The sequence below is a fragment of the Aegilops tauschii genome, chromosome 2, assembly GCF_002575655.3.
Source record: "Aegilops tauschii subsp. strangulata cultivar AL8/78 chromosome 2, Aet v6.0, whole genome shotgun sequence".
Taxonomy (NCBI): domain Eukaryota; kingdom Viridiplantae; phylum Streptophyta; class Magnoliopsida; order Poales; family Poaceae; genus Aegilops; species Aegilops tauschii.
Window position 1 is genome coordinate 342,795,138 of NC_053036.3, and position 27,746 is coordinate 342,822,883.

At 43.7% G+C, this 27,746-nt stretch overlaps 2 protein-coding genes and 1 long non-coding RNA gene across 4 annotated transcripts; 2 read left to right on the forward strand and 1 right to left on the reverse strand.

The window, feature by feature from the left end:
- The first annotated feature begins 2,087 nt into the window (after positions 1–2,087).
- On the forward strand, positions 2,088–3,680 carry LOC109744511 (uncharacterized). Of its 2 annotated transcripts, none has more exons than XM_020303638.4 (4): positions 2,088–2,235; positions 2,613–2,719; positions 2,830–2,951; positions 3,198–3,680. In XM_020303638.4, exons 2-4 carry the CDS (start codon positions 2,641–2,643, stop codon positions 3,432–3,434), a joined length of 438 nt encoding a protein of 145 aa, XP_020159227.1. In that variant the 5' UTR covers positions 2,088–2,235; positions 2,613–2,640; the 3' UTR covers positions 3,435–3,680. The 2 variants fall into 2 exon arrangements, with proteins under 2 accessions (XP_020159227.1, XP_020159226.1); XM_020303637.4 differs by having other exon boundaries at positions 2,100–2,235; positions 2,622–2,719.
- Positions 3,681–4,316: 636 nt separating this feature from the next.
- Positions 4,317–8,524, reverse strand: LOC109744508 (serine carboxypeptidase 1). The gene is made up of 13 exons (XM_020303634.4): positions 8,191–8,524; positions 8,006–8,082; positions 7,705–7,827; positions 7,522–7,624; positions 7,402–7,439; positions 7,206–7,307; positions 7,021–7,101; positions 6,690–6,929; positions 6,531–6,596; positions 6,292–6,413; positions 5,131–5,244; positions 4,699–4,744; positions 4,317–4,539 (listed from the first exon to the last, which is right to left on the reverse strand). Exons 1-13 carry the CDS (start codon positions 8,474–8,476, stop codon positions 4,456–4,458), a joined length of 1,482 nt encoding a protein of 493 aa, XP_020159223.1. The 5' UTR covers positions 8,477–8,524; the 3' UTR covers positions 4,317–4,455.
- A 2,265-nt stretch (positions 8,525–10,789) lies between these two features.
- Positions 10,790–12,964, forward strand: LOC120973391 (uncharacterized). The gene is made up of 2 exons (XR_005768154.3): positions 10,790–11,069; positions 12,707–12,964. It is a non-coding gene; the product is annotated as an uncharacterized lncRNA (long non-coding RNA).
- The last annotated feature ends 14,782 nt before the right edge of the window (positions 12,965–27,746 follow it).

The following is a 27,746-nucleotide window of genomic DNA, read 5'->3' on the forward strand; positions in this document are numbered from 1 at the left end:
AGTCTATTTGGGTTTTTTGTCACAAATGCAAGTCCAAAACGCACCAAGTGTTGGGTGAGTCGTGCCGGTTGGGCGCACCAATGGGTGCATGACCGCAAACAGACGGTTGTGTCCGTTTTCCTACTTCAAATAAATAAAAAATGAATGAAACGGACGTTTATTTGGAATCATGCGTTGTGTTGGAATTGGTCTGACCGGATCATCAAGACACAGACTGCGGCCTGCAGCTCCCACAAGCAGCTCCCGCGGGAGGGGACAACCGATATAGCAGCCACGCCGTCCACATACCGGAACCGCGCGCTTACATACGCCGTAGACATGGGAGAGAGGCGGATTACTACGCTGCTTCTTCCGAGCGGCACCCGTGGTTTTCTTTCATTTTGTGTGTGTTTTGTTGCCTTGCAATGCCGATACGGCCACATGACGCCCGGAGGCCCCGACGTCGACGCACGAGCACGACCATATATTGCTTGTCTTTGGTAGTCCCAACAAAAAGAAAGCATGGGCTTCAACGATGCTGGTATGTCTTTCTTGTGGCCGTGGCCCGTGGGACTCTAGTTTTAGTAATATAATTTTAGTAGTAAATAAAACTATTGGTATCTAAAAAAGCTGTAGTATTCTCATAACAATAAGAAAATACTTTGCTATCAAACATGACCTACAGATTGCTTGACATAAAAATTTCAACATTTGTCTTGAAATCTTCCAACATATTTTTTTTCTAAAACGCAAACGCTAGGCGCCGGCCAAAAGTTTCGGCCGGTCCCGCCCTAGCCATTGGATGTGAGCCGCTTGGCCAATGGATCTGGGCAAAAAAAAAATTGATTCACCCATGTCTTCTTCTTTCTCGGGTTGGATCTGCAACTCCCGCTCAGGGTCCTCGTCGCCGCGCCTGTAGTCCCCTCCGGTGGCCGTCCTCATCGTCGGTCCCACCCTCGCCGACCGTTCTCGTCGTTGAATGAATGTAGTCAAAACTACCTCAACCCATGCAACAGCTGCGCCTGCGGTTGCAGCTCCGTCGACGGCGGTTATAGCTCCCCTCCGGTTGTAGCTCCATCCCCGCCCCTCACCGCTCGCTGCACGGAATTGCGTCGGCGACGACCACCAGTCAGTCAACGCCGTTGAATGGATGTAGCAAAAAACTTCTCCGATAGTACCAAAATCTAACTACAGTTGCAACAAAGTCCCGTGGTCACCAAGCCATGGTCACCATGGGTGTCGTTTGGAAAGAAAGGAAAAATAGCCCGTTGCAGCAATTTTGAGTGCCGATTCCAGAAAATGCCGCGGCTGGTTGAAGCAAAAAACGCTACACTGTGACAATGGTTACAGCAATTTGAAATGCGAGTTGTAGCAAATCTCGGAGCCGGTTCCAGCATTATCACGGCTGCCCCGCGTCGAGCCGCCCACCACATGGGTTGACTCTCCCTCGGGAATGTAGCAAATTGTCGTCACCGTAGTAGCAAAAATCCAATAGGGTTGTAGCAAAAAATTAGCAACCAAAACTCCAGCGGTCGGTTGAAGCAAAACACAAAGCCGGTTGTAGCATCTCTCGTGAGGGGTTGTAACATCTCGCTGCCGGGGGATTGAAGGTGGTGTTGGCGCATCCATGGAGACTGTTTGCATCACCGCTGGTTGGGGAGGGGATCGAGGGGTGTGGCGTGGGAGACGGTGGCAAGCTCGCCGGAGGAGAAACATGTGAGGAACGGGAAGGGGGTCTCCCCTGTGCTGACGGGAAGGGGATCTCCACCGTGCTGACAAGAAGGGGGGGGCGTTTCCATGACGGCCGACGGACCAGATCCAGCAGGGGAGGCTCGCTGGCTTGGAGAAACAGCGCGAATCTGGTCAAAGACGCTCGGCGAGGGGGTGGGCGAAGGCTGCAGTCCGCCATGAATGAGGGATGCGGTGTTTTTTTTCAGAATAAAGAAGAAAGGAAGAGGGATACACGCGCGTGGATGAAGGTGACCGGCCGAAACTTCGGCCGGCGTGTCGTTCCCAAACGTTTCCCTTTCTAAAACATGTTAGACAAAAAAATGTTTCCAAAAATTAAGAAAAACTATGACTAAATGGGCTGCGCCATGGCCGGCCCACTTAAGATTGCCCAGGTCTCGTCCTCGTCTCGCTCCACCAAGGCTACGATCCATTCACTCGACGCATCTGTGCACGAGCGCGCCGCCGCCGGGAGCCGCCTCCACCTCCATCGCCCGTCGCCTCAGCCTTCCCCCGTCCGCAAGCAAGGTATCTTCCCTGGCCATGGCTCCTCGGTCTTCCCCCCTCCTCAATTGCTTGCTGCCTTCTGCCGCTGCTATTGCTGCTTCCCGTGCTTGTGCCCCCGCCCCCGTACTGTATTTTGATCTCATCTCAGTATCTCAAATGTCCAAAATACCATTTCTGTTCGATTAATCCCCCTCACCAATAGTATTAACATAGCAGAACCTAGGTTAGTGGAGACCATTTGGACATTTATAGGTTGACTCTCTAGCTTAGTAAAATTATAACAACGTAATGTAAAAACTAATCACCATGGAATGCAGAAAAGGGCACAATGCATGAGTATAATTTGTTTTTTGTCCACAGTACTGTATTAATGTCTATATTTGAGAGAATCCTAATAGTGACTACAGGTAAACTGTCGCAAGCAAGATGGCCCTCTCATCAGTTTTCAGGAGAGTAAACATCAAAGAATTGATCTCAAATGTTCCGGTCTACACTAGCTCAACAGGTAATGAGATTAGGCTTTAGGCAGTCTGTGACATCGAAGTTTAGAATTTATATCTTCTTCCTTTTCTGAACAAGTGGCCTGATCCTTATCTTGTATGTACTTAATTCCAGAGACATCTGGAGGAATGAGCTTGGTCTTTAGGCGTTGGGCCACAAAAAAGACTGCTGGGTCAACGAAAAATGGCCGTGACTCTAACCCCAAGTATCTGGGTGTTAAGAAATTTGGTGGAGAGGTACCATCTTAAAGTGCTCCTTATGGTTTTGATGTTTCTTCTTGTTCATGGCCTTGAACCAGATTAGCTGAATAATTTCCTAAATCACATGAAAATAGCTAATACTTTTGATATGTTGGCATCTGCTTTAATCATACCATACATTGTAACATTGGTAGTCGCTGTACTCATCTCATTAGTATAGCCAAAAAAAGGAAAATGATCTCATACTGCTCTCCAAAGTTTACACTCATTTTACTTTTCCAGAAAGTGGAACCAGGAAACATCATCGTACGACAGAGAGGAACCCGCTTCCATCCTGGGAACTATGTTGGCATGGGGAAGGATCACACTCTCTTCTCTCTGAAGGAAGGCCATGTGCGGTTCGAACGGAATAAGCTGACTGGCCGGAAATGGATTCATGTCGAACCTGTAGCTGGGCACACTCTCCACCCTGTTTACGCCGATGGTTCAGCCATTGCAGCTGACATGGAGCTGCTGTAGTGTTGATGTGTGCGTGGGTTGCAGTAACAAGTTGCTGATAGTTTCTGGGGATGGCTCTGCTGTTTTTCTCCGACATGGATACCTTCGTAAATGAACTTGTTCCAGCGAAAACGTTTCTGGGTTAGGATGATCGCAATAAGTAACTTCAGTGTGTTTCTGATGTCATTTTAAGTATACATTCTGCACGAGACAGTGAAGGTTCACTTGTGTAATTTTTTGTTTGAATGCTGCTGCTTTTCTCCGAAACCAACAGTGTAACCTGCTGTTTGGTCTATTCTCAATTTCATATATACGGACTTGTGATTCACTGTAGTTGCTGTTGCCGGCAAACCATATGAACAGCTCGCCACATCGCCACATGGTGCCTGATAGCCATAGCAGGTGCTGTCCGCTGCTGACTGGGTGCTGAATGTGTCCTTTTGGGAGGAATGGTATGGTTTGTTGTGGCAGAAGCCTTGTTTGGTACTCCCTCCGTTCCAAATTATAGCATGTTTTTTCTCTGAATTAGATGTATGTAGATGTGTTCTAGTGGTTTGTTCACTTATTTCAGTCCATATGTAGTCCATACTGAAATATCCAAAACATCTTTTAATTTGGAACGGAGGTAGTAGTATTTCTCTAGATCATCATGATGCTTCTTAATGGAGTACCTTTACTCCTATTAGGCAGCCAAAACTTTCTGTGAACTACATAGTGTGTTGGATGAATCTTCAGGCTTCTGTCATTGGACAAGTTCAAGTTGATTGGTTCATGAGTTCTCATGTCGCTGGTGTAACATTAATGTCCAGTTTTATGTCTATTTCATCTGCTTTTCTGGTGTTTGTGGGTGTAGAAATATGGTTGTGTTAAGACAGTTCGTTTCTAAAGCTCAGCAAGAGAATGTAGGCGGAAATTTATCAGAGCCTTGGATTGTGGGTTTCACACTGAAAACAGGTTCAGTTACAGTCTTTATCAAAATCTACAATAAAAACAGCTAGGAAAAAAAAATAAGATACATGTCTACAAAATTTGATTGTTTCATTTAGATCTTTTCTCCAAACAGCCAGTGGGTGTAGAATGCCAGCGATTCTTTGGGCTTGTACTCAGGAACAGTGTGTCCAGATCCCTGAAACATGATTAACTAGTCAAAAACCCTCAGCCATATGATGAACTCTTGTCGATTTAAGTTTGGTTCAGACATGGCATCTGGCATGTCACTGAAGATGGAAAACGACAATCTAATATGCTAGATTCTCCAGCTGGACTTTAAAGCTTGCTTACATACCTTTATGGTGAGGAAGGTGAGATTGTGATCATAGCCTTGTGTATATCTGCAGTCGCATAAGACAAAATGACTTAAATCATTTCAGATACATGTTTTTTTTTTGTTAATCCTAACATGAAGCCCAAAACAAGTCAACGACCGGCTAACTCTACTTCTTAATTAGTGAGACAAGGCAAAACATTTGCCCCCGTTTCAAAAATATATATAGTGATAAAAACATGGATGTAGCTCCTTTTCTTAATCTAGATTGCTTTTGAATTCTCGCAGGTGTTCAGTTCTCAATGACTGCTAGTTATGTTAGAGAGAGTTCTTGTCATCTGTCAATTGGCGCATCAGATGGCAGATATATAACTAAACCAGAAACATATGTGAATGGTGAATAATCAAGGAGAAAGATGTACAGTTGTATAGAAAAATGGTAGAACATCATACCCAGCAACTTGCCCCCCAAAGTGCCATGGTCGCCATGAATCGACAACTCGGTAGCCTAATGATCTGACCCATGCCTCCGTTCCAGTGAAAGGGATACATAGATCATGATCTCCACTGTACAATTACACACCCAAAAGTTGGTAAACATCTTTTCTTTTTCAATAAAGTGATTACATATCGTAAAAATGCAAAGGTGAGCATGGGTACATAACCAGTGTTGCAAAAAAGGGGAGGCTGCACATTTCAAATTTATCACACAAGTGTGCACTGCGAAAAGTTTGAACATTAACAAATGACAAAGTTACACACTTGTGAGTTATTCACAAAAAAAATTTACACACTTGTGAGTTGTAAAAGTTGACCAATTTGTGACCCATAGTGCCAAAAATCCACAACAGAATATACCATACTTTTTTTAATATCTCGTTCTTTGTAGCTGAAGCATTGATTTTCTCTGATGATTGTGTTTCCACCGTTCGTTTTAAGCATTCCAAATGGACAACTTTATGCCTTAAGCATAACACATGTACTCCCTCCGTCCCAAAATTCTTGTCTTAAATTTGTCTAGATACGGATGTATCAAATACTAAAACGTGACTTGATACATCCGTATCTAGACAAATCTAAGACAAGAATTTTGGGACGGAGGGAGTACATCAATGTAGGCATATGAATTAAAGGTTATTATGACAAGTATCCTTATTGATAAAAACTAAGTTCTATTCCAGGTACCAAGAGTCTAGGATTATTTCTGAACCAATTTACCCACAATAAATAGTAGGACTAAAGTTTGAAAGGTTGTTTCCTCCTGAAGGTTATATTCACATTCTTTACATTGAATCGAAGAAATTTGGTGCGATCTGAGACTTGTGCTTCGCTATCCTATTCAAATATGATTTATTTTTTTCTCTTCTGTTCTATTAAGCAATAACCCTAAGCAGAAAATGTGTTATGCACAACCAATCTGTTAGTTTTGCTTTGCTAAGAAAAGTCAGTTTTGCTTGGACAATTAAATGTATTATTCCCTACTAGTTCAACCTGTTCTCTACTGAGCCTTCACCCTAACTTGATTCCATATATTAACCGGTGTCTTCTTTTGCAGGAAATAAGTTACTCGATGTTAATATTGTCAAATGATCAAGTTGCATGTGTGCCCCATACCTGTAAATAAGTACGCGATATCCCGTAGCTGTGAATTTTTTGTGATACTCCACCATGCTGCCTGTATCATGAGTGTAGTCTATTCTTGCAGTATTCAATTCCCATGATCCAATTAAGCTTTTCTGATGTGCCAATTTCGATCGAGGTTGTTCCCGACAAACAAGAGTTAGTTAATTTGTGCCAGTTTTAGGATTAAATTCACACTAATTTGTCTCGCATCAACCAACCAACCATCATACCGGTTTGGCGTGAATGACAGCTCTTACATCTTCATCATCCAGCCATATAGTAGCAAGTTCATCACTCTGTGAGGACATATAATTATTATAAATGAGAGGACCAAGCATACTTATGAAAATGATGTATTGTATGGAAAATGAAAACAACAAATTGTATACCGTGCATGGAAGTGATCTACCGCCAAGCTCAGGCCACAGCGTGACATGTCCACTGCTCACAGGAAGACCGAGAGGCCATGAAAGGCCCGCCATCCTCTTCCTCACTGGGAAAGGCCTCTCTGTTTCACCTAGCTTTCTGAAGCTTGATGGCAAGCTGCTGTTCACGAACGCTGTCTCTTGGACTTCAGGGTGGTGGTAGCATGGTGCAAGAATGTTGTACGTATTCAGATCTTTCAGTTCCTGCAGATGAAAACACAAATTGAGGCCTTACAAAATTTGGAAGGTTGCGCATTTGCTTGTCGGTTTACAGGCTCCGGTACATGGACATTACCCAACGGACTCTATCTATCTTTTCTTGGCATACATCATTAACTTTTCCCCAGAATGTTCCATGGCAAGCAGCACTGACATCCTGAAACAGGGCAACAGTCAAGTCATTGTTAGCTTGCTATCTGTCCACAGATGAAACTACTTATGGCACCGGCAATTATGCAGAAACAAGACGAAGCAAAACACCTCAAACAGGTCGGTTGATATGAGACCCATCCCATGTGCAAACGGCACAAAAGAGTTTAAATCGTAGTCTAAGTCGGTTACTCCATTACCAATTAGATAGCCCTGGATGCAAACATTAACCTCAGACTGTAAGCTCACACACACAACTTCGCATGCGCAACTGAATTGCGACAAATAAAATGTTAGTGGGAATGACCTTCAAATTGATTTTTGGCTTCAGAGCCTTCTGTGTCCCTGCAACGACGTAAAGATGAGATGTAAGAAACCTCTGATCTCAACTATGAATAATCTACTCACTGTGAGTGACAAAATCCACCTTTGACAACTTCATCAGCTAGTGTAGGAATGTATATCCCTGCATATGACTCTCCGGAAATGTAGAATGGGTTCGACTGAAACTCTGGGTATAACTCGAACCACTGCAACAACGAGTAAAATCAGCATCCAGTTTCTTGAATTATGTCGTGTAAATTGTCGCAACTGAAGCAGAGATTATTACCTTCAAAAGGAAGGTATGCGCATCGGCTGCGGTTTTCAGGTCACCTGTTGTGTAATCCGATTTGTTCAATGAGTATGACATCCCAACACCGGCAGGGGAGTCCAGGTATATCATGCTTGAAACCTAGTTACTCCAGTTCAATGACACATTTAATTCAATCACTTGGCATGGAAAAAAATACTGCTCGTTCTATGACAATTTAGTAGAGCTGAACAAGATTAGTACTCCTAAATTCTGGGCAGGCTGCTGCAGGGTAGGCCTGTGCTCCTAAACTGTGTTCAGAATCAGGTGTGCGGATTACCTTTGACCAACTATAGGGATTGAGGTGCAGCTTGGGCAGCCCTCCGGGAGTGCTTCCACGCTCAAAGTTGAAGGGACCTGAGCAAAGAACAGGGCACCGGTCGGGTCATCCCAGCCAAAATCACAAGATGATAACAAAAGAAACTGCCGGTCCCGACGAGAGGTAAGAATAAGATCAATCCAGACCGTTCTCGTAGACGAATCCGTCGAAGCTGGAGCAGCCGGGGCCGCCGTTGAGCCAGAGCACGACCGGGTCGGCGGCCGGATCACGCTCCGACAGTACCAGGTAGTAGAACAGCCTCCTGCCATTGCTCTCGTCCACGGTTATGTACCCGGCGTAGTGTTTGGACGGGAGGGCGCCGTCGAAGCCCGGGAGGTGGGTCACGAGGTGCTTCTCCGGAGCTGCGACGGCGAGAGGGATGAGGGGCAGCACAAGAGCGAGGAGGAGGGTGAGGGAGGGCGTGGACGCCATTGACGGATTTGAGGCCTGGCCCGCGATAGCAGGGATTCGGTAAGACGTTAGTATCATATAGAGCAGTGCAGTTTAGAGCATCTCCAGCCGCGCCACCAGAAAGGCCTCTTCAGACGTTTTTTTCGCGCCGGCGTCGAAAAATCGGTCCAGTCGCGTTCTCAGGAGCCCGATTTTCGCCGGCCTGGGTCGAAATTAGCGCCGGCGGACCCAGGCCGAACCCGGCGTGCTGGGGGCGCTCGGGGACGCCGGGGCGAGCGGTTTTGGCGCGAAAGAGCCGCGGGCCCGGCGCGTCAGCGACACCGCGCGTCGTCTTCCCCCCAACGTCTCGGTTTTCCGCGGGGAATCAATGGCAAGGCTGGCGCCGGTCAGCCTTACCATTGATTCCTCACGGGTGGCGCGTCACGGGGCGGCGCGCCGACGCCTCCCTCCCTCGCACGCGTACACACGGGCGCGGCGCGGCTATATAAGCCGGTGGCCTCCCTCGCCTCTGGCCACACCAGCCCTAGCCCTAGCCACCGAGCTCTACCTCTCCCGAGCGCCACCGTCGAGCCCTTCCTCTCCCGAGCGCCGTCGTCGAGCCCTCCCTCTCCCTCCCTCCCTCTCCCGATGACCGAGCGATTCCCCGGAGATGAGGCGGCGGCCAACGGCTTCGGCCGCCGCTCGCTCCGCGAACAGGAGTCTTGGCTCCTGTTCCAGGCGAACATCCCGGCGCTGCCGGACATGCGCGCCGGGTCGCCGGGGTGGAGACTCAGCAATGGGGGAGTGCCCATTCCCCCGTTGCCCGACGCCGTGGCGAAACCGTCCTACTTCGCCGACGAGGTCGAGGTCGTGCGCGCCTCCTTCACCGACGCCCAACTCGCCCTCCCCGAGTACGCCGCCGACAACCAAGCGGCGTGGACGGCATACTTCCAGCGCCGGCAACAGCAGAGGACGGCGTCCACCAACGACGCGCCGGTGGTGGCCGGCCTGAAGAACAGCGAGGGACGCCATCTGTGGTGGGGTGTCCCCGGCCGCACCCTCGAGGGCGTTCTGACGTACCTCGAGGGCGGCAACGACCCGCCGTTGGCATACCCCCCGGCGAGGGCCGCAGTCACGGCCACGGCTCACCGCCGACGCGACGGGCAATGGTTGCCCAGGAGGTTCGGCGCCTCCTCTTCTTCCTCCTCCTCGCGCTCTTCGTCGCACTCCTTCGGCACTCCGGCGCTGCTCGGCGTCAAGGCCGAGCCCGCGGCGGAGACGCCGCTCGGCCGGCGCACTCACAGCGCCGGCATCGTCCGCCGGCATCGTCACCAACGAGGGCGGCCGGCGCGCCTCCTCGTCGGCTCCTCCGCGCTTCGTCAAGTCCAAGACGGAGCCGGGGCTGGCGCCGGTGAAGACGGAGCCGGGCCTCCCCGCGGTGACGACGGAGCACGGCGGCGACGTCGAGCTCGACGACGACGCGGCCCTGGAATGGGCGCGCGTGGACTCCCTGAAGATGGCGAGGGAGCGCCAGTGCGCCGCCCTGCGGTGATTCGCGCAGCGCCGCCGGGGCCGCGACGAAGGAGGAGTCGTCGTCATCGAGGACAGCGACGACGACGACGCGCCGCCGCCACCAGTTCGCGTTGGCGACGCCGGTCAGGGGTCCACCAGGGACAGCCGCGTCAAGGAGGAGAAGCCCGACGACGGCGACGACGGCGACTACTCCGTGTTTAGCCAGTTTCTTTTTTAATTAGATATATTATGTAATAAAAATCCGCGACTATTATGTAATATATGACGAACTTCGCCGAACTTCGCCGAACTTTGCTATATTTTTGCCTTTTTTAAACGCGTCTGGGGCGGTCCTGGACCGGGCGGCTGGGGACCAACTCGTCACAGAGCCTTTTTTGCGCTGACTCACCCCAGGTGGCGATTTTAGGCGCTCCTGAAGGGCCAACGGCTGGAAATGCTCTTAGTGGGTGAGGCCGAGCACCAGTGATGGAGCGGCATGTGTCCGGTCACGTGACCGTGCTATGCTGGTGGGAGCATCCACGGTGTGAATATGGAGTAGAGCCCTTCAAAATATTACCGAGGCTGCCAAGACAATCCGTAAACACATCTTCTATATCGGTCACAAACGCCCAGGAGCGATCCACGTGATCGATTGGCCTTGTGTCTTCGATTTTGATTGGGTCTTTGTACTGAATGGGCCCACCGGTGAGGCGCTGAAATCAGGTGGGCATGTGTGAACCGTGGGAAAAAACTCTCTTTCTGCAGAAAATCTTCTCCCCTGACCTGAGCCTCCGCCGTCGCTCCTCCTCCCCAGCTCTCTAATCTCACCGCATCCCTCTTCTCCCTGCCCCGAGCCATCGCTGCAACCCCTCCTCCTTCCTAGGTTTCTCCTTGACACCTCATGACTCCCCGCCACCTCTTTCTAAGCGGCGATGACCAGTGGGATTGGAGGCGGCAGCTCGCGCGGTGGGGAAAGAGGACCGTGCTGGGAAGAAATCTCGCGGCGGCCGACGGCCAGCTCATATGGTGGGGACGGAGGTCGCCGGAGAGGAGGTGATTTGGGGGTGGCATGTCGCCCTTCGAGCTGTGATCTGCCGTGGCTCCATTCGCATCTCCGGAGACGGTGTGTGTTGCCTTCGCTATGTATTACTCCCTCCGTTCCAATGTGGATGTATCTATACTTGTTTAGTGTCTAAATATATTCATGTCTAGACAAATGGGAGTCAACTAATTTGGAACGGAGGGAGTACAAACGATAGGTGGTTAATTTTGCAGGAGTGCCTCGCTTCATATTGTGCGCTTGTGTGATTTGGGGTACCGTTGGGGAGGGCTTCTTTCCTTCCATTTTTAGGTTGCTGCCTTCTGTTCTACTCCCTCTGTTCCCAAATGTAAGTCTTTTTAGAGATTTCAACAAGGGACTATATACGGAGCAAAATAAGTGAATCTACACTTTAAAATATGTCTATATACATCTGTACGTTGTGGTCCATTTGAAATCTCTAAAAAGACTTATATTTAGGAACGGAGGGAATATTATTGTGGTCATGTGTGTGTCGTGCTCTTTTCCAGGTTAGATCGATGGAACTAGCAAGGTCACACATAGAGTTTGAAATCAGGGGCAAATGACTACCACTTGTAATTGGTTCTTGGTCTAATTAGTACATACTCCCTCCGTTTCTAAATATTTGTCTTTCTAGAGATGTCAAATGGACTACCACATACGAATGTATATAGACATATTTTAGAGTGTGGATTCATTCATTTTGCTCCGTATGTAATCACTGATTGAAATCTCTAGAAAGACAAATATTTAGGAACGGAGGAAGTACATTTTATTTGAGGAAAAGAGTTTGCTAGGTTGCCTCTAGCATTCCTTTGTCATGCATGCATATTATTTCTTGCAACAATAGTTGACCATTTTGGTGATAGTTTTCTGTGAGCAAGGTAGAATGTTTGTGTCTCCTAATGTTCATGATGTGTCTGAATTTCCAGTGGCATATGCATGCACATCAAGTATCGATGAGAAAAGTTAGTCTGATTAGTGGCGGAGCCAGCTCGGCCGGCGAGCCGGGGCAAAGTACACAGGGCTGCTGTCTATCAGTTGTTTGCCCCTATAATATGATGATTAGCTCTCCATTTACTGCTATTATTCAAACTAGAGTGCATGGCTGAGCCCGGGCAGCTGCCCCGGGTAGCCCGGGCAGAGTGCATTACTCCATACAAAGAAATGATGAGATTTACAGTGTGAAGTTACGAAAATGTTGTAACCACCACCAATTTTACAGTAATAGTATGTTACTCAAGGTCATAATGTCCATAAACGCTATAAAATCTGGAGCTACATTATCCAGCTTTTTGTTTGGATATTATACAGTTAAGATATGTGTTCTTAACTGTATTTTTACCATTTTGGACCAATCAATGTACAGTATATATGGAATGCAAATGCCGAAGAGACAATAAGGGTTTAGGCTTATGTAGATTTCTTGAACTTACTACTACTACACTCACTCATTTCTTTTCTATAGGAATGAGATAATTTTCATTAGTGGTCAATTAAAGGTACATATTTAATAATGTATTAGTACTTACTAATCTGACAAAGATAAGCTAGCACAACATTTATAATTTAGTTTAGAGTTATTGATTGCTTTTTGATGGGGCCATCTGATGATTAATTAACCACCTGAATTGCACTCACCATTTGTTTATCATTTTGTTTTTCTGGTTTATTCTTATAATGTTGTTTTATTTTTCCAGCCTATTCTCATAAATTGGTCTGCGTGACATGTTTACTTCCACATGATCCGCGGGTAGCCACATGTTCATATTACGGATATTTCTCTCATCTGGTTTCATTCTTGTGGAGGTAGTGTTGCTAATTAAGCAAGTACGCCATACAATGCCGCTTGGTGCAGTAATTCATGTGAGCCCCTGCGAAGCATGTGATATATCCTCTCTGGCTGATTCAATTTTAGGACACGTTTTATTATCAATGATTTTTGTTGGGTTTACATATTATTTGATAACAAAATCCACTCACCGAAAACAAAACAACGGTTGGTGTACTACGTTTTGCAGCTCACCTGGTACATGTATCTACATTATTTTCTAGGCTACATTTCCCATGGTCTTCCTCTTCACATCAGAAAAGATAAGCATAATTTCTTGTGTTGTGAGAATATGGATGGTAGATCCTCAAAAACAGGTACAAAGCTATCCATCTCCATGTAGTAGAATTGGTTGCAGCTCACCTGCCTAATGCCTAATGTAATGGAAGTCCTTTATTTTCTCGAATTGTAACGCTGGGAAGACATATGATAGGGGGGATATCCAATTCTGAGCCCAGGCTTAGCTGCTCCTGAAATCATAGCCGTCGACTCACATGTGGATGTGTGCATCCTGTTGTATTTCTGTCTGTATAGTTGTTGCATCGAAAGCAAATAAAACTAACGCGTGGGCACATTAATTGCGCCGCAGCCGGTAAGGCAGAGGCGGAACAGCTAATTCAGGCACGGCTCAGTCATTATCCCCCCAGCCTGAGCCGTCTCCGTGGCCCGTCCGCTCGGCCACTTCCTGCCCGTCATTATTATATCTTCCATGGTGGTCCCCCACACCCAATCGTATTTGTATCACCACCATTGCCACTTGTGCATGCGTACGTAACTGAAGTTCTTGTTCCGGCATCACCGCCTTCAGACCTCCTCGTCGTTTCACTTGCAGCGGATTCTGCCGCCGATGGTGTCATCAGAACGGAAGCTCGTTGCTTGGTTTTGAATCTATACTGAAGGTGGCAATCAAAACAACGGCTGGCCATCCAGTCCTATACTACTTGTGGCTGCCATCTCTCCACCAGTGCTTCAGAAAATGGCATGTACTCTGTCAGCAGTTCAAGTTTTGAATCACACAGCGCACAAACTCAACTCATCAACAGCCGCATGGTATGCTTAAACATCACGAGGGCCACGTATCATCATCACTCCATGCAAGCTTACACACCAGTCGACATCAGACATGGGACGCAAAACTGCCAACTGCGTGCGTACCATGGCATACAAACACTGCCGGTCCACGGGATAACAAAAAACTCTATAAATTTGAACCCCTGATAAACATCAATAAAGTTTACTCGATGGAACGTGAAGTCTCAGGACTCGTATAGAGGAACAAGTGTGGAGCATTGCTCACTGAAGCACACAAGAAAACCATCAACGAACAACATTTAAAATTGAAAAAAAGAACATGGCATCTTGTTTCTAAGCACCTCCGAGTGGTCGTGCGCACGTGTTCTGATGGTGCCCTTCCATTCCACACTTCTTGCATTTCCTAGGCTTACGCGGTTGCTTGCGGGCATCCCCTCGGTCAGGGCAGGCCGTCGCTTGTGGCCTTCGAAAGATGTTGTAGAACCTCATTCGTTTACTCAGTCCCTCGTACGGTGCTTTTTCCCTGCTCCTAGTCGGCCTACCAACACCTCTCTGCTTCTCTGGAGCAGCAAGCCCTTGTAGTGCATTCACACTTGCCAAGCCGCCATCACTGTCTTCATGACCTGCACTGCCATTCCCCACAAATGCAACCTCTCCATTGCCAGGAGGTCCTTAAAACCCAAACCATCCCTCTTCCCTGCAAATGGTGCGCCGCTAACAAACACGGCGTTTAGCCCAGCTGACATGTGCTCGAATGCTTCTGCATCCTCATCTCTCATCCGCATGACATCCATAGCCTACAAGTATAGCATCGAATGCCTGCATGTGAAAGACATATTAACCGTACCGTCCTACTGGTACTGAACGCGGTGCCCGGGAAGTATGTCTCTTGCATCCTTAGCTCTGTTCTGCTCTGTCATAAATCCAATACTTAGTATTACTTGAATTTCAATTATTTCCGAAACTATAAAAAGAACTATCTGCTGCATACAGTAAGAAACAAGGTGCTAACCTATGAGGATTCTTAGGGGTCGGGCCTCCCATCATCCGGAGAAACTCTGCGAAAACACATTTTGGAAGCTCTCTAGTCGCTCATCTTGCATCAGCACACCAGTCATATAATGCTTTGAAAATGATTGTTAGTATGACATGTCGAATGTTACCACATCCCTGAAGAACCAGTAGTGCATTCGGACACACACAGGAGCCTCATCAACGCAGGGTACTCGCAACATAATCTGCTCTGGCTTCCCCGGCACATAAAACAAGCAGAAAATGTCAACGCTATAACACAAAAAAGAAATCAGGTGGACATGCCTGTCATGACTCACATAAACAATTAAGTAGAATTTAGTACGAACCGAGCAGCCGCAAACGCTCTTGCATTGATTTGGTCCTGTCGGCGTCCCATCTGTTCTTGCCATACCTGATTGAATCCAATCTAGCAGAAATACAAGTTGTAAAAGTCGTACGTCTCGCCAAGTGAATCCAAACTCAAGCCTAGAGAGGGGCATGGCGTCCTGTCAGGTGGTGAACTGCAAAGATGTAACCTAAAAGTTTTCCAATCCAAACAATTATGTAGGTAGTTTCAGTCTTTCAGATGCAAAAAGCGATTATTGAAATAATTGCCGGCCAAGGAGAACTAACAAGTTATCCTTAGGGACAACTCTCAGGGACCAATATTTATGATTCAAAAATATGATTAAAAAAACCACTACTTCTATTTGGTACAACCGTCCATACTAACATGAGATGATATCAAGCATCGCAGAGCACAACAACATCGAGCCATTTTCGAACAAGTATAGTTAACCACGATAAGAATTTAACTACCCTGTGCAAGCTGCATCCAGACCCAACATTTGAGTTCGCCGGCACGGCAAGGTTTCCTCCGCCCGGCGGTAACAAGGCCAGAGGAAGCGGATCCGGATGTTCAAGGCTGTCCGCGAACTGCTTCCGGAGTGGGAGCCTGGAACACACGGCCATGGGCGACGGCCAGCCATGAGGTCAGCTTCTTCCTCATGCGTCAGCTGGAGAACAAATCTCGAAGACCGGTAGATCTCCAGCGAGAGGAAGGAGGAACTCACCGGACGACGGCATCCAACAAGAACCTAAGCCCAGCATCTCCCATCCTTGAGTCGCCGCCGGCGCAAAACACAGCCACCGCAGGATGGAGCGAGGGAGTGGGTCGTGGATTGCTTAAAAAAAGGGATCGTGGCCTCTTGTGTTCGCGCAAGATGCAGATTGGTACGAACGTCTTGTACCGTCTTTCCCCTAAAAATAAACAAATCTGTTCCGTGGCTCAGCACAACACGCAACGTTCTGGTCCACGGACTAGGACGTCGACGCGCGACGAGGCGTTTCCTCGTACGAGTTCGGCCCACGAGACGTGCACTGTTACATACTGTATAGGCGCCGTAAGCTATTTTTTCTGCGCCTCTGTCCAGGCGTGTCAGGACGAATTCTTGGAATCCCGAGGCAAGAAAGGACGCCAGCGATTTCGGGAGCAGCTGAGCTCGAGCACCAAATCGCTGCTCCCTATCATAGGGATCTTTCTAAAAAGAGTTAATATAAAGTTCTGCATACCTGATCATCTCTTTAAGACAGCATGTGTTTCATGCTGAGACGAACACACTCTATTTTCTTTATTCAACTCACGTTGCACATGCCTGTTAATCACATTAATACTCCCTTCATTCCTAAATATAAGTATTTTTAAAGATTTCAATATGGACTACGTACGAAGCAAAATAAATGAATCTATACTTTAAATTTTGTCCATCTTCATATGAAGTTCATATTAAAATATCTAAAAAGACTTATATTGAGGAACGGAGGTCGAAGTTTCTAACAATTGGATCACTCTGTGTATCACCGGCGCAACAAAGCGCACGAATCCCTTCTAGTAACAAACTAAGTTTCTAAAAGAATTTGGGAAGATTATATGCTACTCCTTTCGTCCCGAATTACTTGTCGCAGAAATGGATATATCTAGAACTAAAAATGTATCTAGATACATCATTTCCTACAAAAATTAATTTCGGACGGAGGAGTGTCTGTTTATCATTGGTGTGGAAGGCCTTTTCTTTCTTCACCTTGTACTGGACTTCAACAAGAAAACAAAGGTTCACCTAGAAGTAAGCAACCATTTTGACTGGTCGCCGTGCGACTGTGCGATTGGGGCCTCCGTACCGTTGGATCGCATCTAATTCTTCGATTTTGTTTTTTCTTTCCCTAATTCCCATGGGCATCCTCCTCCTCCCGTCTTCGTCGTCCCCGGTAGTCCCCTGCCGTCCTCCTCGACCACCATCCTTGCCTCCCCGTCGAGATCACCAAGGACGGCCATCACCATTGCCACAGTGCCGCTCGTTGAAGCATCTTTGTTGCGGGTCGTAGCAACTTTTTACACAAGTTGTAGCTCGTCGTCTCGCCGCCACTACTCCCCCTATCATAGCTCCTCGTCTTCGCCAGTTGCAGCTCGCCTCCGTCGCTACTCACGGCGAGAAAAAAATAAATGCAACTCCCCCCTTGTCCTGGTCTCATCGCCGGTTGTAGCAAAAAAATGTCGGTCACAACAAAACGGACACATGGTTCCAGCAAAAAAAACACTCGCCCCCGCAGCCCTCTGTCGGTCGTAGCAACATGCGCTACTGTTGCAGCTCTTCGCAATGTTGGTTGCAGCTCCCCGCAGTGTCGGTTCCAAGCAAACGACGTGTGCCGTCGCAGCTCTGGAGTGCGGTTGGTTATGCAAAAACAGCGTGGTTGTAGCATCGCCATTCACTGGTTCCAGCCTGTGACTGCTAGCATCCTCTTGCCGCCACCGTTGCAGCTCCATCCCGTGCAGCAGCGTGCAACCCCATCTGCGTGATGGTCGAAGCTCATGGCGGCGAGGATTGAAAAGCTTGTGTGTGGTGGTGGTCGAGCTTTTTGTTGCGGTGTCTCAGACAAGAGAAATGGAGTTGCGAGGGAGGAGGAAGAAACAAATGGTCCACGAAGAGACCTAGAAACCTGTTATAGGGTTTTCCTGTCAGCAACTTTTAAGTAGATACGAATGTCACGACTATTTCAGCCAAGTACTAGCTGCGTGTGCTGGAAAAGCAAATGCTGCTAGGCAGAATTGACAAATTTGACCTCAAAGCGAAAGTATTTCACAAACTAAACTATTTTTGAAAATATTTCACACCGCTGACCCTTTTATGCAGCTCCCAACAGTAAGGCGCTGCACTCTACTGTGCAACTCCTTACAGCTAGGCGCTGCACAGTGTAGTGCAACTCCTTACAGTTAGGCGCTGCACAGTGTGGCGCCTATGTGTTAGGCGCTGCACAATAGAGTGTAACGTTTTGCTGTTAGGCGCTGCACATTAGGGGTCAGCTGGGTGAAATACTTTTAAACAAGTTTAGTTTGTGAAATAGTTTCGCCCTGAGATCAAATTTATGTCTTTTGCCATGCTGCTACTGTGGAAGTACTTGTAGCTTTCCATGAAGTTGAACGCTGCTAGTGTAGGGTGGCCAAAAAGATCCCTGCCTGAAGTACTAGCCATGTGCGGGAAGTACGAAACATTGCAGGTATCCTAAAAGCAAATACAATAAGGTACAGTCAGTAGGTTGTAAGGATTAAAATAATATTTCTATAATTAGTTGGAAGAGAGAAAAAAGGAGAGACAATGTAAGCGGACTCTCATGCAAGAGTCAGCTGCAGCACGTGCTCCTAGGCACTATGTGAGAGTGAAAGATAGACCCTTATTAATAAAGAAACACATATTTATAGCTAATTGTTGTACAGGTTGGCTATAAAGTCGGTTATAGATGATATGGCACTTTCTTATAGCCAACAGTTGACTATACTATTAATCCTGCTCTAAGTATTAGCGGCGATCGCTTGATATGTGAGCATCACTATTGTTTACTCAATGGCACGACTGTTGGGCCAGAGTATTAGCAGCGTTTACTCGGCACACCCACTGCCAGCTTTGTAACTTGTAGCGATGCCCCCGACATGTCAAACACCTCTAATATATAAGATTACCTTCATATCTACATCTAATCTAATAATAAATGGGTTATTGCTTCTGATGGTACGTCATCGAAATTGCCCTCAAACTTAGTTTTTTGCAGGTGAAATTACCCCCAGAGTTGCAAAATATTACCCACCAATGCCATCTATAATTAATTTAAAATGTTTCACAAAGGGGAATCCTTGTTTGGGCCAGCCCATGCAGTAAGAACCTTCTATACTCCGCTCTGTGCGTTGGGAGACGACACATAGCGCCTATTTGGGCCGGCCCATGTCCGGGGGTCTATTTTTTATTTTATTTGTTTCCCTTTTTATTTTCATTTCCTTCTAATTTAAATTATTTTGGGACTTCAAAAAATTTACGAAAATTTTAAAAATGATAATTTTGAATTATAATGTTTAACACTCAATAAATGCTTGTGGATTCAGAAAATGTTTGCGATTTAAAAAAAATAAATTCGTGTATTAAGAAGTGTTAAAGAAGTTGAACAAAGTTTTGCCAATTCAAAAAATGTTCATGAATTGAAAAATACCCTAAATATTCAAAATTTATTTGTGACTTACAAAATAGTTTAATGATTCATAAAATGTTCGCTGATACAAAAAATGATCATGCATACAAAAAATGCACAGACAAAAAAAAATACTCCAACAACTCACGAGTATAAACTGTGATGCAAAAAGTAAAAAAAATCATCCAAAATACTCCACACCCTTATGAGTATAAACTGGGGCACAACAAAAAAAGCTCCAATGACTTACGAGTATAGACTGTGATGCAATTTTTTTTACCAAACATACTCCAATACCTCACGAATATAAACTGTGGCATAAAAAAACTAATATTCTCCAAAAACGTATGAGTCTAAACTATGTCATCTAAAAAAATTAAAAATATATTACTCCAATAACTTATGAGTTTAAACCGCGACATAAAAATCTATCACTCCAATAAACTTACGAGTATAAACTGTGACATAAAAATCTACTCTAATGCCTCATGAGTATAAACTATGGCATATATAAAGAAAATATTACTCCAACAACTTACGAGTCAAAATTGTGATGCAGAAAAATCATCAAACAAACTCCAAAATAACGTGAGTATAGATTGTGTCATATAAATAAAATTTACTCCAAAAGCTCACGATTTTAAACCATGTGATAAAATATAGCAATTTTACTCCAATAATTTACGATTATAAATTACGACATAAAAATATACTATGCCAATATCTTACGAGTCTAAGCTATGGCACTACAAATAGAAATGAACTGATAGTTCAAATACCTTACGAGCTAACTATGGTCAACATGAGCAAATTTATGTGATGAGTGTAAGGTGTGGTGCACTAAGAAAATACGAACCATGCTTCAACTACTCAAGACATAAAAATCATCTTTTAAATGGTTATAACAACGAGTCGAACATAAAGAATGACATAGTTGCCCATCGCGAAGTAAAATGCTATATTATAAAAGGCAAAATAAAATGAAACACAAATATGAGAATGACTCATTCCTATCAAATTTGAAGAAGGAATGTGTGCTCCATGATGATCTCTATGCTTGAATATTGTTGGTTACTTCCATGATGGGCCCAAAGGGGGTACTAGCTCCAAGAAGGTGGTGTCATAAAAGAGCACCACCATGCTCAAAAAGTTTTCAACAACCCCAAACGGATGCAACTCCACTGCAAGTAAATAAATATGCAAGTTTATGGGAGAAGATTCAAAAGAGTGCAGGGAGCAAGTTTTACCCTGAATCTCCTATAGTACTAAGCATGACTTCGGAAAAATATTCTCCATAGATGTTGGGAGAATATTCGATCCAAACATCTCCGAATATGTAGGACTTGTGAGACGTGGAAATGGAAATTTGTTCTGGGTACCCCGTGGCGCGCGGGAGGGAAGTTCATCTACCGCACTCCCATATATAACTTTATGCAAGCAAATGAAGATCCTACCCTAGGAGGTTGGGGGAAAATCAACCTTACCTTATCCAATATGCTAAGGACAAACTCATCCAAAGATGTCCAAGGCTAGCAAAACGCAATATCTTCGAAGGTTGAAGGCATCCACAAACGTCACATACATATCACCTTTATATTCATGGTGAATGCCAAAACCTCTATCGAGGAATACATGGGTAAAGTTCATCTCGTCCTTCAGCAGAAGTGGGAAGAGATTGCTGAATCTTGAAATCATTTGGCTACTAACATATATAAGAAAACGAAATACATCATGGAGTCGAGGCGACCATCCATCTCGAGGCTCATTGTGCATATAAACATGCATACTGCATCATGAGGCCAGGGTACATCAAACCCTACAACATGGGCTACATAAAACAACATACTCTGAATCACATGAGTATAGTATGATGTTCAAGGCAACATGAGTATGGATTGTTAGCCAAATGTACAAAGAAATTTATCAATTTATATATACTCCAACATCTTAAGAGTATAAACTGTGCCGCAACAAATCAACATAAATTAAATATTCATCAAAAATTTGAAGTTCAAACGTGTGCATCTGGGAGTAAATACTCCTAGACATCAAATTAAATAACCATATATCTAAAAGTGCTCCAATGCTTCAAGAGACAAAACTGCGAGCATACATTGTTCTCTCGAGCAAAAGGTGCAAGATCAATCATATTTCGCCAAAACTTGCCTCACCGGCTCAAACTGGAAATGCAAGTATGCATAAAAAATCACCGTATTGTCAGCCTACATAATGATTGATCTAAATTTCAGAAGTGTTTCTGGAAAATAGTAGAAGCACTCATAATCAAGTGGCTAAAGCCCACCCGGGAGTACCACCGAAACGGAAAAAGGATCAATTACACTCCTTTGTTTCTTTTGAACGGAAATATGTTAACAACAAACAATATCTTCTGCGAAATCGTAGTAAGTCAAAGAACAATCAATTTCAAACATATGATCCAATGCCATATCGACATAAGCCAGGTCATTGAAATAACTCTCTAATGCTTAACAAGCTAAAAGTATAAGCATGGATATTCTCTGTATAAAAATTATCCCACTCTTTCATGAGTCTTGCGAGAAACCAAACTAATAGCATCATCTTTTTTTTAAAAAAAAGGGGTCACGTGAATTAACAAAAAAATAATAGTCAATAAATATGATCAACTTGAAAAATACATACAAAAGGGATACCATTAAAATATGGTGGTAAATCAAAAGCATTGGGACAGGGGCACCATCATCCAAGGATGCTACATGTGAAGCATATATCCAATGGCACATAAGGAAAATGCACACTTAATATCTAGTACAAAAAAAAATTCCTCCCAGGTTGGCGATAAATCCAATCTTGCCATATCCTAAAATACTGGTGCAAACCCATCAAAATTTGTCAAAAATAATAATATACTTCTGAATTTCTCAACGGAAAGTTGTGGATGAGCTCATACCATGATCTTTCATGTGGTATAGAATGCCAAGGGTGCATTGTAGTGCAACCAGGCATCAAACCCAGTGACCTTCAGGTTACATATGGTTATGCCAGTTTTCATGCAGAACAAATTCTGCTGGTTGAGGAGTGACTTCTGTTCAGGAGCAGTTATCTCAATTAAATGTTTTCTTCCATTAAAACTAGGAAGAATCTGCATACCTTGGAAATAAATAACACATCCTCAAGCATAGAAAATTATGTATCTTCTTGTTCCACTCTTGAGATAATAAAATAGGTGATTTCCCAGCAAGCTAAGGCTCAATATATGGAGACATAGCATGCCAACTGGCCAAGGTATGTCAAACCATACCCTCCATATGGTGGTTTGACTGCTTTTCCAATCGAATGTTAACATATAGCTCATATAATTGTCGCGTACCAAGATTCAACACGTAGCAAAGCTATACTCTTTCGACAATTGTTCAGATTTCATCAAAACTAATTGTTTCCTTGGTACAATAAAGTTACAACCATGTTTTATCAAGACTTAGAAAAAATATCCCTGGATATTTTGCAGCACAAAAAAATATTGCATGTTTCCCCAAATCGGCATATAAAAAGGAAAAGCTGAACAAAATTGCTTTCCAAGTTATTATTAGGTGAAGAGCTCTAAGCCTCAGCGTGACAATTCATAGAGGCTGGCACAATATGGATGTATGTGGATAGTCTCATACCAAGTGTGGCCTGACACTTACAAGGGGTGTGACCAATCACTTTTGAGGACTTGGCCCTAAAAGCCACCGACATAGGAAACCATGAAGAAAAAAGATGCTCATCGAAATCATTCCATTGAATGACCCATGACTACAAACAGTCAGAGTTACGACTAAAATGAACAAAAAAACGTACCCCAACATAAATTATTGGCACCATGCAAACACATCGACAGAAAATACTTTGATGTTACGCAAAGTATGATTCGCTAGTCGCATGACTACAAAAGCATGATATGTGTAGCCTTCATATGGAAAATATAAACTCCGGGGCTATACGAGTGGAAACTAGTAGCCAAATGTGATAAAAAAGAAATATAACACTCCCATGCTATACGAGTATAAACTAGTAGCTATATATGAAGAAAAAGAGATATAATGCTCCAATGCTATATGAGCCTAAACTACAAGTGTCGTGTGAAACTTTGAACGCACATAGAAAATGCTCCAATGCTATATGAGCCTAACTATAAGCATGTTTCAAAAATGTTAAATTTGATCCAACCTTCATGAAACATTGAACACACATAGAAAAGGCTCCAATGCTATATGAGCCTAACTATAAGCATGTTTCAAAAATGTTAAATTTGATCCAACCTTCATGTGTCTCTAATCTCCCAATGTTAAGTTGTGGGCTCCAAAAAGAAAAGGTTCCAGACTTAAATTGAAATAAAAAATGCACTGTGTACATAGAAAAAACTACACAGTCACGTATAACTCACATACACTTGACTAAAAGTCGGACGCTTGAAAAGAAATATTTATTAAAATAATCATGAGCACATATACTCACGGGAAGTGCTTTAAACAAATATGTATAGCCAAGTTTCGAGCTCTAGGTCCGACTCAAAAAATGAAATTTCTCTTCAAACCCAGACCTCGAGGGGCATCTGTTGACATGGATTTTGACCAAGATAAAATAAAATGCATAAACCACATAAAATATAAATGCAAAACGGCAGATATCCGTTTAGTAATGAAAGGAGACAATTTAAAAATAATTGATCGTTCAAAGCAATGGCTGATGAAAATAATGGTTTCGATGAAACAAATAAATGCTCATCAAGTTTTGTCCTAACGAAAATATAGAGGACACTTGGCTCGCCTCCATATACGCCGTCACCGACGGCAGAATTCTAATTTTCAAATAAATTTAAATTGTGATAGGCAATGTTGATATTGCCAACATACTGAATCATCGAGTAAATGCGAACATTATTCTAATAATATTAAACGCATATAAAAGGAAAATGCCCCGTGTGACGACATATTAAAAAAATGTCAGACAATTATTGAATTATTGGCAAACACCTATATTGCTAACAATGAAAAGGGACAATAAATAAATATGAGAAAACTAACAATACTCATCAAGTTTTTGTCCTAAGGAAATTTCGTCGACGATAAAACTCTAATGTTAACATAAAATCAAATTATCATGACCGGCGCCAATGTCACCAAAATATTATTCCACAGAATAAATGTGAGCATGTCATTCTACGACTTCTAATGAGATATTGATGCAATGCTTGAAACAAAATGTGTCACACACCATCGTAGAATTATCAATGAAAGAATATATTCTCATATCTCTGTCTCATGCACGTTAAGAAAATTAGCCTTAATCAGGCCTAGCCCACTTTGAAAATGTCTACGTACGTGTGCATGTGTAGCCACATCCATCGGCCAATAAATGGGTTAGCGACGTTGCCGGTCAATTAGCGATTAAACAAATAGAAAAAAAGGAGCCAACACTCTCCCACCATCCCATGATCCCACGATCAGTGGACGTGGACGTGGGCGCACACACCTCCAGCCGCAGCGCTGCATGCTCCGTCCCTATAAATAGCTGGCTCCCATGTGTACAGAGGGTTGGACTGCTCATTCTCTCTTGTTCTGCTGCTGCTATACACATATATTGCTACAAGAAAAATCCCACACACATACATGAGGAGAGGGAGATTTGGAGGAGTTCAGCAAGAAGGTGAGATTCATGGTTTTCTCCTAATCCTTTTTGCTTCTCTGATTGGTGCTCTTCCCTGTGCTTGCTCAATCTTTGCTCTTGGTTTGGTCATATTGACATGAGGCAAGTAGCTTCTCCCCATATGATGATTCTTAATTTGGTCACATTGACACAGATCATGAATTATTTTCCATGTTGCCCAATTTTTGCTCTTGGCTTGGTCATATTGACGTGAGTCAAGTAGCTTTTTTGCTTGATATGATGGTTCTTGATTTGGTCATATTGACACAGATCTAGAACTTTTTCTTCAAGTAGTATGATCCTTGCTTTTTTCCTTCATATGATGGTTCTTGATTTGGTCATATTGACACAGATCTAGAACTTTTTCTTCAAGTAGTATGATCCTTGCTTTTTTCCTCCATATGATGGTTCTTGATTTGGTCATATTGACACAGATCTCGAATTTTTCTCCAAGTGACATGATTCTTGCTCTTGGCTTGGTCATATAGACACATCCCAAGTAGCCTTCATCCTCCACAAATTTGGCATTCTACCTTGTCATGGTCATATTGACACATGTCAAGTAGTATTTTCATCATATTTCAGATCTCGCTCTTGGCATGGTCATATTGACACAGGTCAAGTAGTATTCTCACAAGTTTAATATCTTACTCTTGGCACGGTCATATTGACACATGTCAAGAGGTATTCTCACAAATTTGATAGTTTGTTCTCGCCATGGTCATGTTGACACATGTCAAGAAATACAAGTTGCATGATGAGCTCCTCTGGTTTGGTCATATTGACACAAATCAAGGTAGTTCTTCCCTTATGTAGAGTGAAGACTTTGTTCTCAACAAAATCACGGCAAAGGTATGACTCGGGGAAAATCAACATAAAAAAATGAGGAACAAGCTATATACTATAAGCTGCATATAAAAAATATTGCAAAACAATAGGTGCTCGTCAAAAGACACCATACTTAGTCGCATGTTCGATGATCACATGTGTGCATGATATGCTAAAATTGAGTCATGTAGCAAAACTTAATTAACCATGTTCAAAGTTGGGTGCATAGTAAATTGACATTCCCACTTCATGGTGCATAAACAAAATGCCGCCCAAATCATAAATGCTATTATATTAACCAAATGTCTCTAAAATAGACTAAATGGGTGAACTTCATAAAAATGCGTTGGCCCTAAATAATGCTAGCCGTCATCATCGATAAATAACTAGATATTGGCGATAACATCAACAGAGTCCAAGGCTCCCCCCAGCATACCGGCGTCGACGACAGCGAGGAGGAAGAATTTTCTTTTATCATTTTGTAATGGTCGTATGTTGTAATCCCATGTAATAGAAATGTTGGAATTCTTAATCAGGGGTTTTCTCTTCGGAGATGTAATTAACAGAATTTTTATGTAAATGTAAGAGTTCTGGAAATATGTACCTACAATGTTTGATCTCCATTTTATTTATGCATTTAAATTATTCACTCTGTATCAATGACGTGGACACATGTTTTCACACCCGCAATTTTCCCGTCATCAAACAGATGCTGCTAGTGAAATTTTTTAGCGTTGTTTGTACGCCCTAAACGCTTCTAACATGAAGAATAAAAATTCCCTACAAATGAGCTTAGCCACCTTGTATAAATTCAAAAATTGGATATATCAGTAGGAATGGTGTACATTGCATGCACGCAAAAAAAATTATGTCACAAAATAACAACACCACCATGTCATTCTTAAACCGGACACTTTCCCCCCTTCGTAGTTCGAACGCATATATATCTCGCCACTTGATCTCTCGTCGGGTCGAAAGCAACATGTATCAAAACTTATGTTACACACTTCAAAAATTTAACCACACGTTCAAGTGCTCAGATATTGACACCATGCAAGGTTTCAATTTCTTTTGACAGTGTTTCAGATTTTTTTTATAATACAAAGCATTTCTAAATGAACTACGTAATTTTATAACGCACACGAATATTTGGATTTATGAATTAAGTTCGTGCAACAGAAGCAAACGGACAACAACAATTTTGGTAACATGAGATTGAGAGCACACAAAAAAAACATAATTGTGTTTGTCACACTAAAACCCTAAAAGCATAGCAGCGTGCACACTTTGTCGTGAACACTACTATGACATTAGTAGCAGCGTTTTAGGACTTCAAACGCTGCTAACATGAAGAATACAAATTTCGTACAAAATATCCTAGCAACCTTTTATAAATCCAACAATTGGATATGTCACTAGGAATGGTGTACATTACATGCATACAAATATGTTATGTCATTCTCAAACCGGAAACTTTCGCCACCTCAAATGTACTATATATTTCGCCGCTTGATCTCTTGAACGTGTATCATAACTTATGTTTGACACTTTGAAATTTAACCACAGGTTCAAGTGGTCAGTAATTGACACCAAGCAAGGTTTCAATTTCTTCCAACAGTGTTTCATTTTTTTATAATTCAAAAATCAATTTTTAAATAAACTACGTACTTTCAAGTATCACATACGAATGCTTGGATTTATGAATTAAGTTCATGAAACAAAAGCAAATGGAAAACTAAAAAAAATTGATAGCATGAGATTGGGAACAGACAAAAAATACCTAATTGCTCTTGTCACCCTAAAATAAAATCCGACTAGGAAACTAGGCACTGCTAGCAGTAGCGGAGCTACACAAT

Coding starts and splice junctions, on each gene's coding strand:
- LOC109744508 (XM_020303634.4), bottom strand. CDS start 8,476: ATGGCGTCCACGCCCTCCCTCACCCTCCTCCTCGCTCTTGTGCTGCCC. Junction 6,414..6,530: donor CTGTCATTCACGCCAAACCG/GTATGATGGTTG, acceptor TTGGCACATCAG/AAAAGCTTAATTGGATCATG. Junction 4,745..5,130: donor TTTGGGGGGCAAGTTGCTGG/GTATGATGTTCT, acceptor ATGCGACTGCAG/ATATACACAAGGCTATGATC.
- LOC109744511 (XM_020303638.4), top strand. CDS start 2,641: ATGGCCCTCTCATCAGTTTTCAGGAGAGTAAACATCAAAGAATTGATC. Junction 2,720..2,829: donor GGTCTACACTAGCTCAACAG/GTAATGAGATTA, acceptor ACTTAATTCCAG/AGACATCTGGAGGAATGAGC. Junction 2,952..3,197: donor TTAAGAAATTTGGTGGAGAG/GTACCATCTTAA, acceptor TTACTTTTCCAG/AAAGTGGAACCAGGAAACAT.